Here is a 16,108-nt window from a genome sequence, read left to right as displayed (position 1 = left end):
ATTTTGCAGTATGTAAGAAAGAAAAATACAGACTTAATGTGGTTGTGAGAATAGTACCTTTCAGTGCTTTTTTTTCTTGGTACATAAACACTTAAAAAACTGAAACTAGAATCTACATTAATTGTTCTAAATAATAATGAATATTCTACCTTAAATATTTTGTAGGTGAAGTTTCTACTTGGGGCAAAGGAGCATATAAAGCTTTCAATGGCCGTGTCTTTTCCTTTGAGTCTTCATGCACGTATAGTTTCTGCCGTCACTGTGTTGAATCTGGAGGAGATTTCAATATTGAGATCAAACGAAACGATAGTGAGATTGAAAAAATAACAGTTATATTAGACAATAATGTCATCTCTATTGTTGGCGATATCATTTTAGTTAATGGAGAAAGGTAAATGTCATAGTGTTTTGAATAAAGGCTATAGAATTACTTGAAGTAACCTGAGCAAAAAGAAAATAAAAGGTTGATTAGGGGAGAGATAGTACTCTTTTCCTATTTTGGTGCTCATATTGATATTTATAATAAATTCTTGTAAAATGTATAAGACTTTGCTATACGTGGGATTATAAGATATTATATTTATTCCTATCACAAGGTGGGAAAAAAAGAGTAGTTCTGTTGTTTGACTATTTTGAGTATCTAGATTTGGGGCAACATGCATATTCAACAAAACTGTTAAGAGAATATTTCAATTTTCATTTGCATGTTTAATGCTAAATAAAAATTTGAGATTTTACAATACATTGAAACTTAGGCCATTGTTTTTAGAAGTAGCAATTTATATTTGGAAGGGATGACATATTTGAATATTTTTCAGGATAAGGAAATGAGGCATGATATTCTGCTTGTGAACATTTCAAATTATTTAATCATTTTATTCTTATAATGGACCAGTTTCTTCTTTTTCATTTCTCCAAAGCCCCAAAGATTTATTTATTTTTCCTTAAAAGTTTTTCCAAAATCAGAAGAAAGCCATTGTGTCTCTTCTTCTGAAATGATCAGAAAAAAAAACTTTACTATTTATTAGCAGTATTATATTTATGATACTAAATATAGAAACACGAATTACCAGAAAAAAACATGATGTAATAATACTGTTCTTACACCTTTTATATGTACTTGTATTTTATACTTTTCAATGTACAGATACCATATGACAATAAGATGATTCACATTAAAAAATATGGAGAAAATAATGTTCTGAATAGCCATAGAGGAATCCTGTCTTTAATGTGGGATGAAAATAATAAACTCTCAGTAAGTCCATCTATGATCTTCTTATAGTTTGTGCTTTTTGTTCTTTACTTTCAGTTATAAAATAATACGATATAAGGAAAATAAGAGCTAAGGTTTATTGAGAAATCTCTATATATCAGGCACTGTACTAAGCATTATCTAATATTTAAAATATGGTTATTAATCTTATTTTACAGATGATGGAACTCAGGAAATTCAGGCTAATAAAAGTTAAATAATCCACCCAAAGACACAGTTAATAAGAAGTGAAGTCAGAATCTTGCCAAATTCTAAATCTAAATCCTTTAGAAAAGGCCCTGTAATACATTCCTAAGTAACCAGCTTAGGTAAAATTGAACATGAAGAGGGCCTGTCTTTTGGTTTGCTTAAACTTTGTCTTGAGATATTTTCAATATTTTATGAACATACACGTAATTTTTTTTTTAAAGCTCACTCTTCACAAGCAGTATCCAACTTGTGGTCTTTGTGGTAACTTCAACAGCATTCCGGGTAAGATTTCAATGCATTTTGTCTAAGAAAATTGCCTCCCAAAAGGAAATTATAAAGTCATTCTTCATATTTGGATAAATCTAACAATTAACAATTTGCATTTGTCTATAGAATGAGAAATTGTTAAAATAAAAAATATATATTTATACTGTCAAGTCCATATTTATCTTCAAAATAATGTATGTATATATATATATATATATATATATATATATAAAATGAATATCTTGAAGTTAACATTGCTTTCTTTTTAAGGAGACAATATTAATGAGCACATTAACAATAGTAAAATTCCTGGTAATTGTCCCAAAGCTGTTACCAAAAGCTATCAAGTTTGTGAAGATGGAGTGCATGTAAGAAATATATATTTCATTTAATAGCAGACTTCAACAATATTCCCTTTGGTTTCAATTTGGTTAGCCAACATCCTCTTCTAACACTCAGACCTTATTAGAATTTTGCCATTGTTTCCTCTCCAATGTCCCTGTGGTCTGTTTCTCTGCTTTAGTCTAGCTGTAGATGCTAAAATAAGTGTTTTTTTAAATGATATTTACTATATATGAGTGTAACAATTCTAATTTCCTTTGAACAGTGTTTTAGTTGGTCTGTAAACTGACATGCTTCATCTCTCCATGATTATTTCTTAATAAGGACTGACTTGACTCTTACAGTTTAGAAATCCCTGTAGTGCATTCCTAAGAACTACTTTCTGCTCTCACTCCCTTACTTTTGCCCCAGATAGCCAGTCTGAATTGTCATCTCCAGTATACTTTACCTTCTTTCTGAAAAAGTTACAGATAATATTTTTGACTACACCACTTGAAAATAGTCATCATTTATTCTGAATTTTCTGCACTTGCAGAAACTTAATGTTGAATTTGGTAGATTGCACTCATTTGATGACTGAAGGAATTTTCACATATTCTTATTTCAATCTAGAACAAAATTCTCAAGACCAAGATATGTATGAATAGTATAGGTAGAAGAGACTTGTGTTTTAATTGACAATGGGTGTTGTATTTATAACCATCTTGTCATCTTTTAGCAAAGCAAACTAAAGTCATCTGCTATCTTCCTTGTGAAATCCTCCTTGATTTTTGCAATTAGAATTGCTTTCTCTTTCCTCTGTTACCCTATGTCACTCATCGGTTCTTATGATCTATAAAAATTCCTCACGTTTTTCTCACATGTTTCCTAAGAGATTATGAGCTCTGTGATGACAGAGATTTGGTTTTACTGTTGTGGTAGTTGCACAGTGTGTGAGAACTTATGCCTGGTTGCTCAAAAATGTTAGTTGAATGAGTATACAAATTTATATTAAAGCCAATGTGTATTTAGTAAGAACTTACTATGTACAAGACATTGTGTTAAGCCTAGAGATTATAAAGTTCTATTTCTTGCTCCAAAGAAACCTGTAATCTAGTGAGAAAGATACACAAAGAATAATACATTAAAAAAAAACAATCTTTGAAGATTTCATTTCACTTAATTTTATACCTCACTTGGAGAATATTATCAGTTGTCCTGGGGCTTAATTGGTGCCAATTGTGTTATTTGCTTGCTAGTAGCTTTTATATTTCTCTGAAAACAAACATAGTTAAGATAGCAAAAAACTATGTGGTAATTAAAATATTTTGAAATTTGAACTTTTTGTGCTTGACAATATATGTCTTTACTTCCTTAACCAACATGAGAACAGATGTGTTGTTTCCAGAGCAGACTCACATGGCCCCCACCAAGAAAGCACAGAATCAGTCCACTTTATTTTTTTGCTCATCAAATATAAGCAGACTGACAGTTAAAGGGCCAATATCCCTCTGTCTATTGTGGTATCAGTTATTCACCATCCCAATCTCTGGCATTGACAGCCTTTCCTTTTCTCACCCCTTCCATTTTATGACGTTCTAAACTTCATGTCACTTTTAGAGAAATTTTGGGTGAGTTTAGGTACAACAAATTTTGAAGTCCTTATATAGCAATCAAAAGTATCAGAGGTGAAGTTTTCTTTTAGGAGTCACTGTACAAAATGTAATAATTCGAAACTCCCCATTGCAACCAGTGTTCAAGAACTTTTCCTGTCAAAGCTACAGGGTATTATGCAAAAAAAATTTCTGAATTTATCCTTCCCAAAATACTCATTTGATTCTTCATTTTTCCTATGTTTTCTTAAAACTTCATGCTTCATTTCCTAGCACTGTAACAAAATTATTGGAACCTACTCTGAGAAATGTGGAAAGGTTGGCACTTTATACAACAACTACAAAATGATCTGCATTGATGAGTACTGCCAAAGTAGAGACAAAAAATCCACCTGTGACACTTACACAGAATTGTCCCGCCTCTGTTCATCATATGGTCCCGGCACCTATGTATCCTGGAGAGACGATCCCGATGTGGTTTGTGGTAGGTTTTAAATATATTGTAGATTCCAAATCAAGTTTCTATAGCACTTAAAGTTGGGCTGTGTTTCAAAATAATCTTCTCAAGTGCCTGTAAGTCCTGGAAGAAACCTCAGAGACCATAATCTTGTCTCTGACATGTACCTGTGAGGAAACTGAGGTCCATTTTGTGGGGTTACTTGCCACAAGTGCTCTGTGTTAAGATCTTAATTGAGAACTTTATAATCAGTAAAAGTCACTGGGAAAAATGAATAATTCTGTAAAAACTCTGTAAAAAATAACTGAAAAAGTTATCAAAAGTATGTTGATGAGTAATTATTTTTTTCAGAAAATTAGAAAACCTGAATGAGTTTCATACAAATATGAACATACTTTTCATTTATACTTAGTTCAATCTTTATAAGTTAAAATACAAATAGAATATCAATTTCAAAGTAAGGTAAAATGATACTACATAATATACATTTCCTCCAAATTAAATATTGTATCATAAAATAATGCATGGGAAATTGGCATAATTTAGTTACTGAATATCTTTAAAAACTGACATATCTTGAAAAGTAGGCTCAAAGAATCCCATTTGAAAAGATCCACATTAGAATATTATGTATTTATCACATTTATTTTTCTCTAATTTCCATGTATACATATTTCTATATTTCTCCAGAAAAACCTAGATGCCCAGAAGAACATATATACAAAGAATGTGGTCCCTCAAATCCTGCAACTTGTTCTAATGTGGCTCCTTTTCAAGGCATTGAATGTGTGAGTGGCTGCACCTGCCCAGAAGGTAATAATATTTACACTAAAACAATTGAAAATGAAGTGACTCAGTTATAGTGGGATCTTGTTTCTAACAAGATACTTAATGAATAAATTATTACCTATTTATAATCCATCCTTCTATCATACTGCAGGGGAGGGGTAGAGAGACTTTTAAAGTTAATGTGCATTTCTGTCTCTACAATACCTGAGGGCCATGGCACTACACAGATGATTCGCTAGCTCTGTATTAGGCTCAAAAGGACTGCTCTGTGGCTCCGAAAATTGTCTATACTCTGGCCAGTTCTCAAATTTCTTAAATAGAAATTATCATTTTAAGTGCATGTTTACACTTGAAAGCACAACCTCAAAAGTGATTTTGCAATACACTGCTTGAGAATTTACTGATGTTTATATAGTTTCAAGATTAACTTTATATAATGTTCTGTAGGTTATCTGTTGGATGATATTGGAGAGAAAGGGAGATGCGTGTTGAAGGCTGACTGTCCCTGTGAATCTAATGGAAAGGTGTATCAGTCAGGAGAAATCCGTGAAGGTTCTTGTGGTTCTCAGTGGTATGTGTGTGTGCTTTTTGTCTACATTTTATTGACAGTGAAATAATACTAATATTTTAATGTGATTTGAAGTAATTCCCTAAATCCACATGTAAAGTAAACTTTTCAGAAAACAAAAGCAACCTTCTGGCATTTTCTGTGTTGATATTCTGTCTTCCAATTTTTGAGGAAAGTTTTGTGTTTTATGTAAATATATGAGCTTTCTTTGTATCTTTAAAAGACAATGTTTTTTACTAACTAAAATAGTGTTTTGAATAGTAAACCGATTGGTGGTTGCAAAACAGAGCAAAGAAATATACAAAAGTATGGTTACAATAATGAAACAATATGCTAATTGCCAAGAATATTTAAAAATATACAATTAGAAACAACCCAACACTCTTCAAATAATTTTTATACGAGGCTACATTGGTGAAGATACAGTTAATCCAGATAGGATTTTTTTTTTTTAGATTCTATACTGTTGACATTTTATTGGTACTTTCTCTCACCTTGGCCACAAGAAGTATCAGTGTAAAGCTTATCCACATTACTACATTACATAAGGAAAATAAAGTTGCTTTGCAAATTTTGGGGAAGGCTGGAAAAGAATGGGGTGAGGGGGAGAAAGGGAAGAAGAGGCAACAGCAATAACAAAAATATAATCTTTACTAATTGTATACCATTAAACCAGTGCTCTCAAACCTCCAGATAGGATCTTAATGTGCCAAAAGTTAGTGTAGATTATTTCTCTTTTAGTTGAATAGCTTGATTCTTCCTTTTGCATTCAGGAACAACATTCTGATCAGACAGATTTCTCTGTTCCTCATTATGTCTTTTCTCTGAAACTCCACATATCTGCTGGACTTCAGAGGACTTTCTAGAATGTACTGTGTCCTTGTGAGGAAATAAACTGACTCAATGAAAACTAATATATTATTTATACTGTAATATTTTCTCAATAAATAGGCAATGTTCTGTTAGTCTGGTAATAATACATTAATAATAATTATGAATAACAAGAGCTATGATTTATTGAATGTGTATAGCTGTGCTGTCCAAGAGAAATATAATGTGAGCCACAAATATGGCCCTCATATATAATTTAACACTTTTAGTTGATGCATTTTAAAAAGCAAAAAGAAACAAATAAGTGGAATTAATTACAATCATGTACTTTACGTATCCAAAAGATTATCATTTCGACATGAAATTAGTATAAAATGTTGAGAGATTTTACAATCTTTTTTCATATTAAGTTTTAGAAGTCTGTGTGTATTTTACATTTACAGCAGATCTCAATCTAGACTGACAAGCCACATTTCACATAATCAGTAGCTATGTCTCTATACTATATTGGACAGTACAGGTCTATAATGTGGCATGTAACAGGTGTTTTAATACTAATAGTGAAATGCGTTCCATTTAAACAAACTCTTGAAATCCAGTTCACAAGTTTTTATATGTTTAATGCAGGCAGAAGTTATTATTTTGGTCAATGGAATTAGAGTCTTTTAAAATACCAGGATATCACCGTCAATGAGACATTTTATCAAAGCTGAGATGTTGGGTGGGGAATGAAAATGGTGTAAGAAAACTTAACTAGATGTCGTAGTTTAAGTTGTGATTTTTCAATGTTGTGTTATTTATTTTCACCATAGAGAAAACATAACTGATGACCTTTAACATAACCATTGCATTTTAACAGCACATGCCAAGAAGCAAAGTGGTCTTGCACTAAAATGTTATGTCCTGGAAGATGTAAGGTGGAAGAAAGTTTGATTACCACCTTTGATGGTGTTGAATACAACCATCCTGGAAACTGTCACTTTTTGGCCATCCATGTATATAATAGTCTACAACACTTGAGAAAACTGATACATCAAACTATTTCTCAGCCATTTTAAAACACAATCTTCATCTTTATTTACTTTTAAAAATAACAAACAGCCCTTCGATCCTTGGTTACGTATTTCAGTATCTGCTTTTGGTCACATATTGACATTGACAATGATTATTACCTGTGCTCCTTAGAAATTCTTGGTAAACAAGAACAATCAAAATCTCCTTCATTACTAATAATTTTCTAAATACACCGGGAAAGTTTTCCTTTTTCTACTTTTTATGTGTTCACTAGTGCCTCAAATGAAACTATCTTTTACATTCCATAAACCGTCTTCCTCTTTCAGCATTATTCTTTTACATTTATTTTTAGTTTTTATAATATAACAGTATAAGAGAGTTTATCCTTACATTTAAACTCTTTTCAATATTAAAATTTTAAGTAATCTGAATTTCAATAAAAGGGGTATTCTATTTTGTACCTTGTACCTTTAGCTAGCATGAGAACTGGCAATTTTACTTAATCTTCCTGGTCAGAAACAAAGATGAGCAGAATTTGTGACTCCTGAAGCGAGAGATGTGGGTCAATGATCAGTAATCTGAAAAATGTAGTTGCTGCTATTAAAAGTCAGTTTTCCAAATCTTCTTTCCTTTTTTGTAATACTCCTCACATAATCCATGAGGATAGGGGATGGGCAAAGTGAGAGGGAAATATGTCAAAATATATAGAATATTTGCTTCTTATAGATTAGAGATTCCTAGATCTTGAAATGAGAACTGAGTCAATGTTTGGCATGACTTTTATTATAGGTTGACAAATTAAATACCTCTCTCATTGGATTTAAGTTGACATCATGGATTTTCCAGAGAATAAACAAGCTATGTTACCTCTAAGTCCTATTAGTCTCAATAATGCAGCGCAATTCCTGTGAAGACGAAAAGAAAAGCTAAAAGAAAAAAAAATGATGCTATGAAAATCCACCAGTTATAGACTACTTAGATAGTCTATACCTTATGCAAGAAACTTGGACCATCTGTAAAGCTCTTGGCCAATCCTAGACTGTACCATTGACTGAACTAGTTTCTAGTTTCAGAGCAGACTGATTAGATGTAAGCCTTTTGCATATTTGAAATGCAAACATGCATTGTGAATGAATCACATAGGAATAGCATATATTCAATGACATTTTAATAAACATTTACATGAAATGCATTTTTTAACAGGATAAAGATTGGTCTATTAGTGTTGAGCTTCATCCATGTCCAAGTGGTCAGTCAGGAACGTGCTTAAATAGTGTTACACTCCTCTTGAATTCGGTAAGTAATCAGATTCCTAAAGCAAAATCGAATCAATTACTCCACAAATTCAGAATTTTCAGGTTGAAAAAGAGAGGTTTTACTGTGTAAATTAAAAGCATAAATAAGATTGATAAAGTCTCTGGAAGAGCTGGATAGTTCCAAGGATCCTTAAGTATATCAAAATTACCATAGACACATAACTAATGTGCTAATTACAGGTCAGCCTTATGTGCTTATTCGATTATTAAAATCTATGGCCCATTTAAGAAGACATTTATGTTTGTTTAGAATTTCATGTATTTGGAATTATCATTTTAAGTGTAGAGGACCTATATAGGGAGGGAGGTCACCTAGATTGATCTTTGGTACTTACAAGTGGTTCGACCTTTGGAAATCCAAGTTACCTTCTTGGGTCTTGGTTTCCTCATCTACAAATCAGGAATGAAAAGTCCTTTATAATCCTCCTCAAAGAATTGATATAAGATATGTTTTAAAAATGTTCTATATTTTAGATATTTATAAATTATTCCATTACAATTAAACTTTTATGGAAAAAAATTTCAGGTTCATATATTGCACTAAAATGAATTAATTAATTACATTAATATTGTAAATTAATATGAACTAACAATGTGTTTTAAATATTAGTCTGTTCCAGTTAACAAATACATATTCAATAGAGATGGAACAGTCAGAAATGACAAGATTAGAAATCAAGCTTATTATTATTCAGGTAAGTTTAATAATACCATTTTAAAATAAATGTAAAATGCATTAATTTATTCAATCTTTAAGGATATTAAATATTTCTGTTTTTTAAAATCTATTAAAGTATAAAAGCATTTTAAGAAATCAAAAACTGTTTAATATGTCAATTGTTGCTATTAATATAAATTATTACTTTAACAGAAAAAATACAGATCTCCAATGCATCTTCCTCATACCTTCAAGCAGAAACATACTTTCATGGAAAACTGCAAATACAAATTGTTCCTGTGATTCAATTATATGTTTCCATGCCACCCAACCAATTCACAGACACTGTAGGTAAGTCGTCTGGATATGTGTTTATTTCCAAGGCGCTCTTGTAACCATCTAGTGTAATTTTCAGCTGTCTCAATTAATGACATTAGACCATAAGGCATTTTTACTTAATCTTTCCCTCCATACTGAGGTAAAATAATTCGAACACACAGTGAAGACAGCTTTATTTATTACAAAATCTATTTCCTAATGGTTTTCAACAATTTAAAATTTAAAAGGTTTTCAAATTAAGGATTTATTAAGTGAGATTTGATAATTTTTGTTATTTCATTTTGCTAATGTATGTTGCTAAAGCTTTGACTTGTAGAAGAATAAATGAAATAAATGAAATTTATATTATTATTTATATTATACATATAAATCTTTTGAAAATCAAGTTTCAAATACAAGCTATTATAACTTGTCTTTCTGCTCATAGATTACATTTCTTTCACTGAGTTTTTCTGTTATAGAAATCAGCTCTTACATACTGTCCAAATATCAAACAAAACCAAGAAACGATGGCAAATCCCACAGTTACTGATTTAAAACAGTCTAAATTTTTGCAATATACTTTTGCTTAAGAATGTGACATTTATAAACAGGAAAAAAATGTAACTCATGGGTCAGAAGTGTCCCGATAAGAAAGACAATACTCTCAGGTGGCTTATACATGTTTTGATTTGAGCAAAGAACTGAATATGATCCAAAAAGAAGATGTGAAAATGCTAAAACTTGTTCTGTGCTCTATACAGGACTCTGTGGTTCCTACAACAACAGAGCAGAGGATGATTCATGTCAAGTCAGAATATATTAGAGAAGACATCTCAGGCATTTGCTAATTCTTGGGAAATGATGCCTTGTCCTAAAGGAAACACTGCTTCATGCATCAGTATAGAAAAAGGTAATGTTAATTGAACGTAAAACTCCATAATTAGATATTTGGTACTGGAATTATAAACTTATTCTGGTAATAATATGAGACTACCAGATAATACTGGTTTCAGCTAGCATTTGTTGTACTGTCCCAGTTTTAGAGGGAACAGTGGAGAAACAATTGGGCTGGTTGATGACACTCTTAGAAAACATGTGTCTCATTGGGGAATGGAGGGAGGAAAAGACACAGCTGTCTTTTTCTATACTTACTCTTTTCCTCCTTATACAGTTTTTTCCATGGTTATAGAATAATAGGGTTAGAGGAGACTTTGCCTATCACTTAGTTTATTATTATTCCTATTTTATTTAGTTGTAGAAGTCATCATTTCTTTGAATAGTGAGACTCACCCTAGCTGCTGAGACACTTAACGATGCAGCTATAGTTAGATCCAGGTCTCCTAACAACTGCCATCATGTATGCCAAACCCCAAATATAGATCTTAATGGGAAAACTGTACACTTGTATGATTCAGCTCATGTTTTAGCTTACCAAATACTTTCATACCTATTAGTTCAATTTATTTCCACAAATATTCATGAAGGACATGGATGAGGTTATTATCTCCATTAATGTAGATGGTGATAATGGAGTTTAGATAGGGTGTTCTTAATAAGGTGTAATCCAAGTGTTTTGAGTCCAAGTCTTTCTCTGATTGTTCCCCTAGTATTGCTGATTTTAATACATCACTTTATGTTGCTTCTTTCATAAGTAATGGAATGCAATGGAAGGTAAATTAAGATATATTATGATGATATATTAATTAGTTATTTCTAAATTAATCTGCATATTTGAAACAAATGTCTGATCAGTTTTTAATAATATTTAAAAATTACTAAAGCGATTCCTTTTGAAAGTTCCATCTATTTGTTTTGATTTAAAAGATGAGCTGATAAATGCATTAACATCAACATGGTAATACATATTTCATGGTTTTAATTTTTGTTATTTTGTTTTGTGGGTGTTGCAATGAAAAAATGAGCATAGGCAAAAAACATATATATCTCATAGAAACCAAGCCAATTTATGTTATGTTAACACTTTTGAGAGATATGTAAATGACTCAATTTTCAGTGTTTTATATATAACTTAATAAAATAAAATACAGAAAATTAAACTATACTTTAATAAGATGTTAATAATGTTTACAATAAAACAGTGATACCTGGTTGCAAGTTTGGCCTCATAATTGGCCTCAATGTCCTTTAAATAGGTTCAGTCATCTTCCGTTATTGTTTCCTGATGACAGGAACTTTTAAAGGCCAATCAACAAATAGTTTAAAAAAAATTTTAGTGATGTTTGTCCTAGTCATGGTCATCATCCTTAAGAATCTGCAAATCACTGAGCAAAACATTTTCTACTCAGATGCTATTTTTGTGAATTTTCTCTTCTGTTAATTTAATCTGAGACTAGTTATTTATAAACCAACCAAATATCAATTAAGCAGTTAAAAATAAAATTAGCGTATCTGAATTATTGATACTGGTTGTCCTAATGTATGACCTTCAGAAACACTGATCTGACCCACTTGGGTGACAGTACTAACCTTTTATAATTTGACATAAATATGTATTTTAAATTAAAAGTTACGTAAACCCGTTGCGGAGCACAGGCTCCGGACGCGCAGGCGCAGCGGCCATGGCTCACGGGCCCAGCTGCTCCTCGGCATGTGGGATCTTCCCGGACCGGGGCACGAACCCCTGTCCCCTGCATCGGCAGGCGGACTCTCAACCACTGCGCCACCAGGGAAGCCCCATATTTTTATATAGAAACTGCACTTCAGAAAATGTTAACTGATTTAATATAAAAGTCCAAGCTAATAAAGATTTGCCTCTAAGTTTAAATAGTTTCTGATTATATCATGCTATTTTTGTATATAGTGATAACAAATTATAGCAAAACACTTTAAAAACACAATTGTTTTAATAAAGACAAAAGTTAAAAATTTACACTTTCTCTTTTAATCAAAAAATTATGACATTATTGATCTAATACGTGGTGCATTAATTTTCTTCCAGAAAGTTTTGCTGAAAGGCACTGTGGAATTCTTCTTGATTTGAGTGGGCCTTTTGCTTCCTGCCATTCAGTTGTGGACCCTAAACCATATCAAGAGGTATGTGAGGGTCTAATATTAACAGCTTTTTTTGAGAAATATTTTGATAATATTAAAAGAAGCATGAGATATTAAAAATGTTCAAATAGCAGCCATTGTCAGTAGATTAAGATATATGTTTAAATTTAACATTGGATTATACTAATTTATTCAATTGTTAGATATACCAACTAAAAACAAAAAGAGGTACTGAAAAATAACCCCAAATGAGAAAAGTCTTGAATAAGTTTCTCTTTCTGTCTTTTCTAAGTTCTTGGAAAACTCATTTAATAATTGATTTGCTATTTTGTATACTTTTGAAAAGAAGTAATTCCAAAAGTTTCAAGGACAAAAGTTTTTCAGGGAAGAGGAGTGGTTATGAACTGATTTGTTATACGCAGTTTTCCTGTTCTGAATATTTTCATAATGTAATATAAATGTTTCTTATTTTAAAAGAATGCAAAAAATACACTTGTACTTGTGAAATTTTAGGCAACTATGTGAAAGCTTGTGCTGAGAAGGAAACTTACATGAGAGGACGGAGAGCTGGGCTTTGTGGTAAGCAGGATAGAGGCTTTAGATAACTCTACTTTCTTCTCAATTTTACAACAGTTGTGTGTGAGTGTGTGTGTCTAGGTGTACTTTAAGCATGTGTATTTACAAGTTTGTACTTTGTTCTTTCAAAGATGATTTTATGTTTTTTCAAAAAATATGTTTTTTGCAATCCTTGCATATTTACTTCTTGGTTTATTTCTTCTATCTTGATTAAATACATTCATATTTTAACAAGAACAGAATATATATGCATTTGTATATAAATATATGTTTCTGTTCAATTTTTGTATGCTGAAATTTAAATAATGTTCTGATGCATTTTAACTGATAGTCAAATATTAATAAATTATTTTGAAAAAATAAATTAGTAGACTAAGGGCTCAACTACTATGTTTACAAAATCTTACTTTGGGGACTTCCCTGGCAGTCCAGTGGTTAAGACTCTGCACTTCCATTGCAGGGGGCACAGGCTGGATCCTTGGTCAGGGAACAAAGATCCCTCTTGCCACGCGGCCAGAAAAAAAAAATCTTATTTTGTTTTAAAATATTTATTACACTAAAGTCAGAAAGAGAAGGAAAAATACTGTATGTTATCACTTTTATGTGGAATCTGAAAAATAAAACAAAGTAGTGAATATAACAAAAAAAAGAAATAGACACAGATATAGAGAACAAACTAGTGGTTACCAGTGGGGAAAGGGGAGGGAGAATATAGGGGTAGAGGATTAAGAGGTACAAATTTACTATGTATAAAATAAATAAGCTACAGGTATATATTGTATAGGACAGGGAATGCACCACATATTTTGTAATAAATATAAAATAGAGTATAATCTATAAAAATTTTGAATCACTGTGTTGTACACTGAAACTAATACAATATTGTAAATCAACAGTACTCAGTAAAGACAATGAAAAAAATCATATTAGAAGGCTGATAAATCCTTCATTTAATGGAAAAAAAATGTTTATTGCACTATTCAAATACGACTTCAGAGAAGTACTTGGTTTACAAAAAAGAAAAACTTTTGCAGAAACACATCTCTATAGATAAATCTTAATACTGCATAGCCAATATCTAGTCAATCAGTAAGGTCTGTCAAGTTCACCTCCAAAATTTCTTTCAAATCCATTCATATCTTTTCATCTCTTTTGCCACCAACCTAGTTCAAAAGCCGTCACTTTTCCTCCTGGGTGATTGCAATAACCTCCTTCAATATCCAGTCTTGGTTCCCTCTAATCCAATTTCTTCAGAGAAATCAGTATAATCTTTAAAGTAAAACCAAATAAAACGAACCTGATCATGTGACATTCCAGTCTAAAACAAGTCAATGGCAATTCATTGCTTTTAGGCTAAAGACCAAGCTGCTTACAAGGGCCGTGCAAGTTCTAAAGGCTACTTGTCTCTGAGCTTATAGTTTCTATTCTTCTACTTGCTTTTTGAAAGAATTTCCCTCTCTTGTAATTTAGACATAGAATTACCAGACATAGAATTACCTTTCTCCAGGCTGTCTTCATGCTGTCCATCTACCCCCTCCTTTTCACTAAGTGAAGGTTCCCAGCTATACACAATTAGAGCTTCATATCTTGCTTTTTTAGCATGCACCACGATTGTCCTTTCCCAGGAATATAAGCTACAGAGAGCAGTGTACTGCCTATCTTGTTTATGGGCTTTATTCTTAGCAGAATGTGTAAACATTATAGTAGTGTCTCAATAATGACAGGAAAAAAAAATGAAAAAAGGACAAGTACCTTTTCCTCTATTATTCATAATCTCAATTATGATTAATTCGCTATAATACCTATAAACATCAACTTGAGGTAAGATTATTAACTTCCTGGTTATTTACATGTTGACTATTTTTCCCTATACCAACAGATCAATCTTGTCCAAGTGGCCTAGTTTTCAGGTACAATGTAAAAACCTGCAATAGTTCCTGCCGATCATTGTCAGAGAGAGATAGGAGCTGCAATATGGAAGATGTTCTAGTTGACGGATGCACTTGCCCTGATGGAATGTACCAGACTAATGAAGGAAATTGTGTTCCAAAATCTCAGTGTGACTGCTACATAAATGACAAGGTCATGCAACCAGGCAAACTCATCCATATTGATGACAATGGTATGGAAATTACAAATATACTTGTTATGACTTTGAAATCAAGGGACTGTGCTTTTCAGAGAAATAGTCTATTGTTAGTATGAAGTCTTCTTCAGACCTATCATAATTAAAATTTTGTATTTCTTTTTTTTTTAACATCTTTATTGGAGTATAACTGTTTTACAATAGTGTGTTAGTTTCTCCTTTACAACAAAGTGAATCAGTTATACATATACATATGTTCCCATATCTCTTCCCTCTTGCGTCTCCCACCCTCCCTATCCCACCCCTCTCATGGTCACAAAGCACAAAGGTGACCTCCCTGTGCTATGTGGCAGCTTCCCACTAGCTATCTAATTTACATTTGGTAGTGCATATATGTCCCTGCCACTCTCTCACTTCGTCACAGCTTACCCTTCCCCCTCCCCATGTCCTCAAGTCCATGCTCTAGTAGGTCTGTGTTTTATTCCCGTCCTACCACTAATCTCTTCATAACATTTTTTTTCTTAGATTCCATATATATGTGTTAGCATACAGTATTTGTTTTTCTCCTTCTGACTTACTTCACTCTGTATGACAGACTCCAGGTCTATCCACCTCATTACAAATAACTCAGTTTCATTTCTTTTTATGGCTGAGTAATATTCCATTGTATATATGTGCCACATCTTCTTTATCCATTCATCTGTTGATGGACACTTAGGTTGCTTCCATGTCCTGCCTATTGTAAATAGAGCTGCAATGAACAGTTTGGTACATGACTCTTTTTGAATTATGGTTTTCTCAGGGTATATGCCCA

The 16,108-nt window shown here is 32.1% G+C and overlaps 1 protein-coding gene across 1 annotated transcript in view; it reads left to right on the top strand.

Annotated features, from left to right (window-relative positions):
- LOC129392211 (mucin-19) overlaps nucleotides 1-16,108 on the top strand; it is a 126,138-nt gene that overhangs the window by 19,378 nt on the left and 90,652 nt on the right. Inside the window, 16 exon segments of the mRNA XM_055085731.1 lie at nucleotides 166-391; nucleotides 1,141-1,258; nucleotides 1,687-1,747; nucleotides 2,003-2,100; nucleotides 3,940-4,150; nucleotides 4,814-4,936; nucleotides 5,360-5,483; nucleotides 7,171-7,306; nucleotides 8,529-8,621; nucleotides 9,252-9,336; nucleotides 9,513-9,650; nucleotides 10,382-10,414; nucleotides 10,417-10,530; nucleotides 12,580-12,684; nucleotides 13,110-13,211; nucleotides 15,088-15,403. Of these exon segments, the coding sequence (XP_054941706.1) occupies nucleotides 166-391; nucleotides 1,141-1,258; nucleotides 1,687-1,747; nucleotides 2,003-2,100; nucleotides 3,940-4,150; nucleotides 4,814-4,936; nucleotides 5,360-5,483; nucleotides 7,171-7,306; nucleotides 8,529-8,621; nucleotides 9,252-9,336; nucleotides 9,513-9,650; nucleotides 10,382-10,414; nucleotides 10,417-10,530; nucleotides 12,580-12,684; nucleotides 13,110-13,211; nucleotides 15,088-15,403 (2,083 nt within the window).

The sequence above is a fragment of the Physeter macrocephalus genome, chromosome 6, assembly GCF_002837175.3.
Source record: "Physeter macrocephalus isolate SW-GA chromosome 6, ASM283717v5, whole genome shotgun sequence".
In the NCBI taxonomy this organism is placed as follows: domain Eukaryota; kingdom Metazoa; phylum Chordata; class Mammalia; order Artiodactyla; family Physeteridae; genus Physeter; species Physeter macrocephalus.
This window is presented reverse-complemented; position numbering and strand designations above follow the sequence as displayed.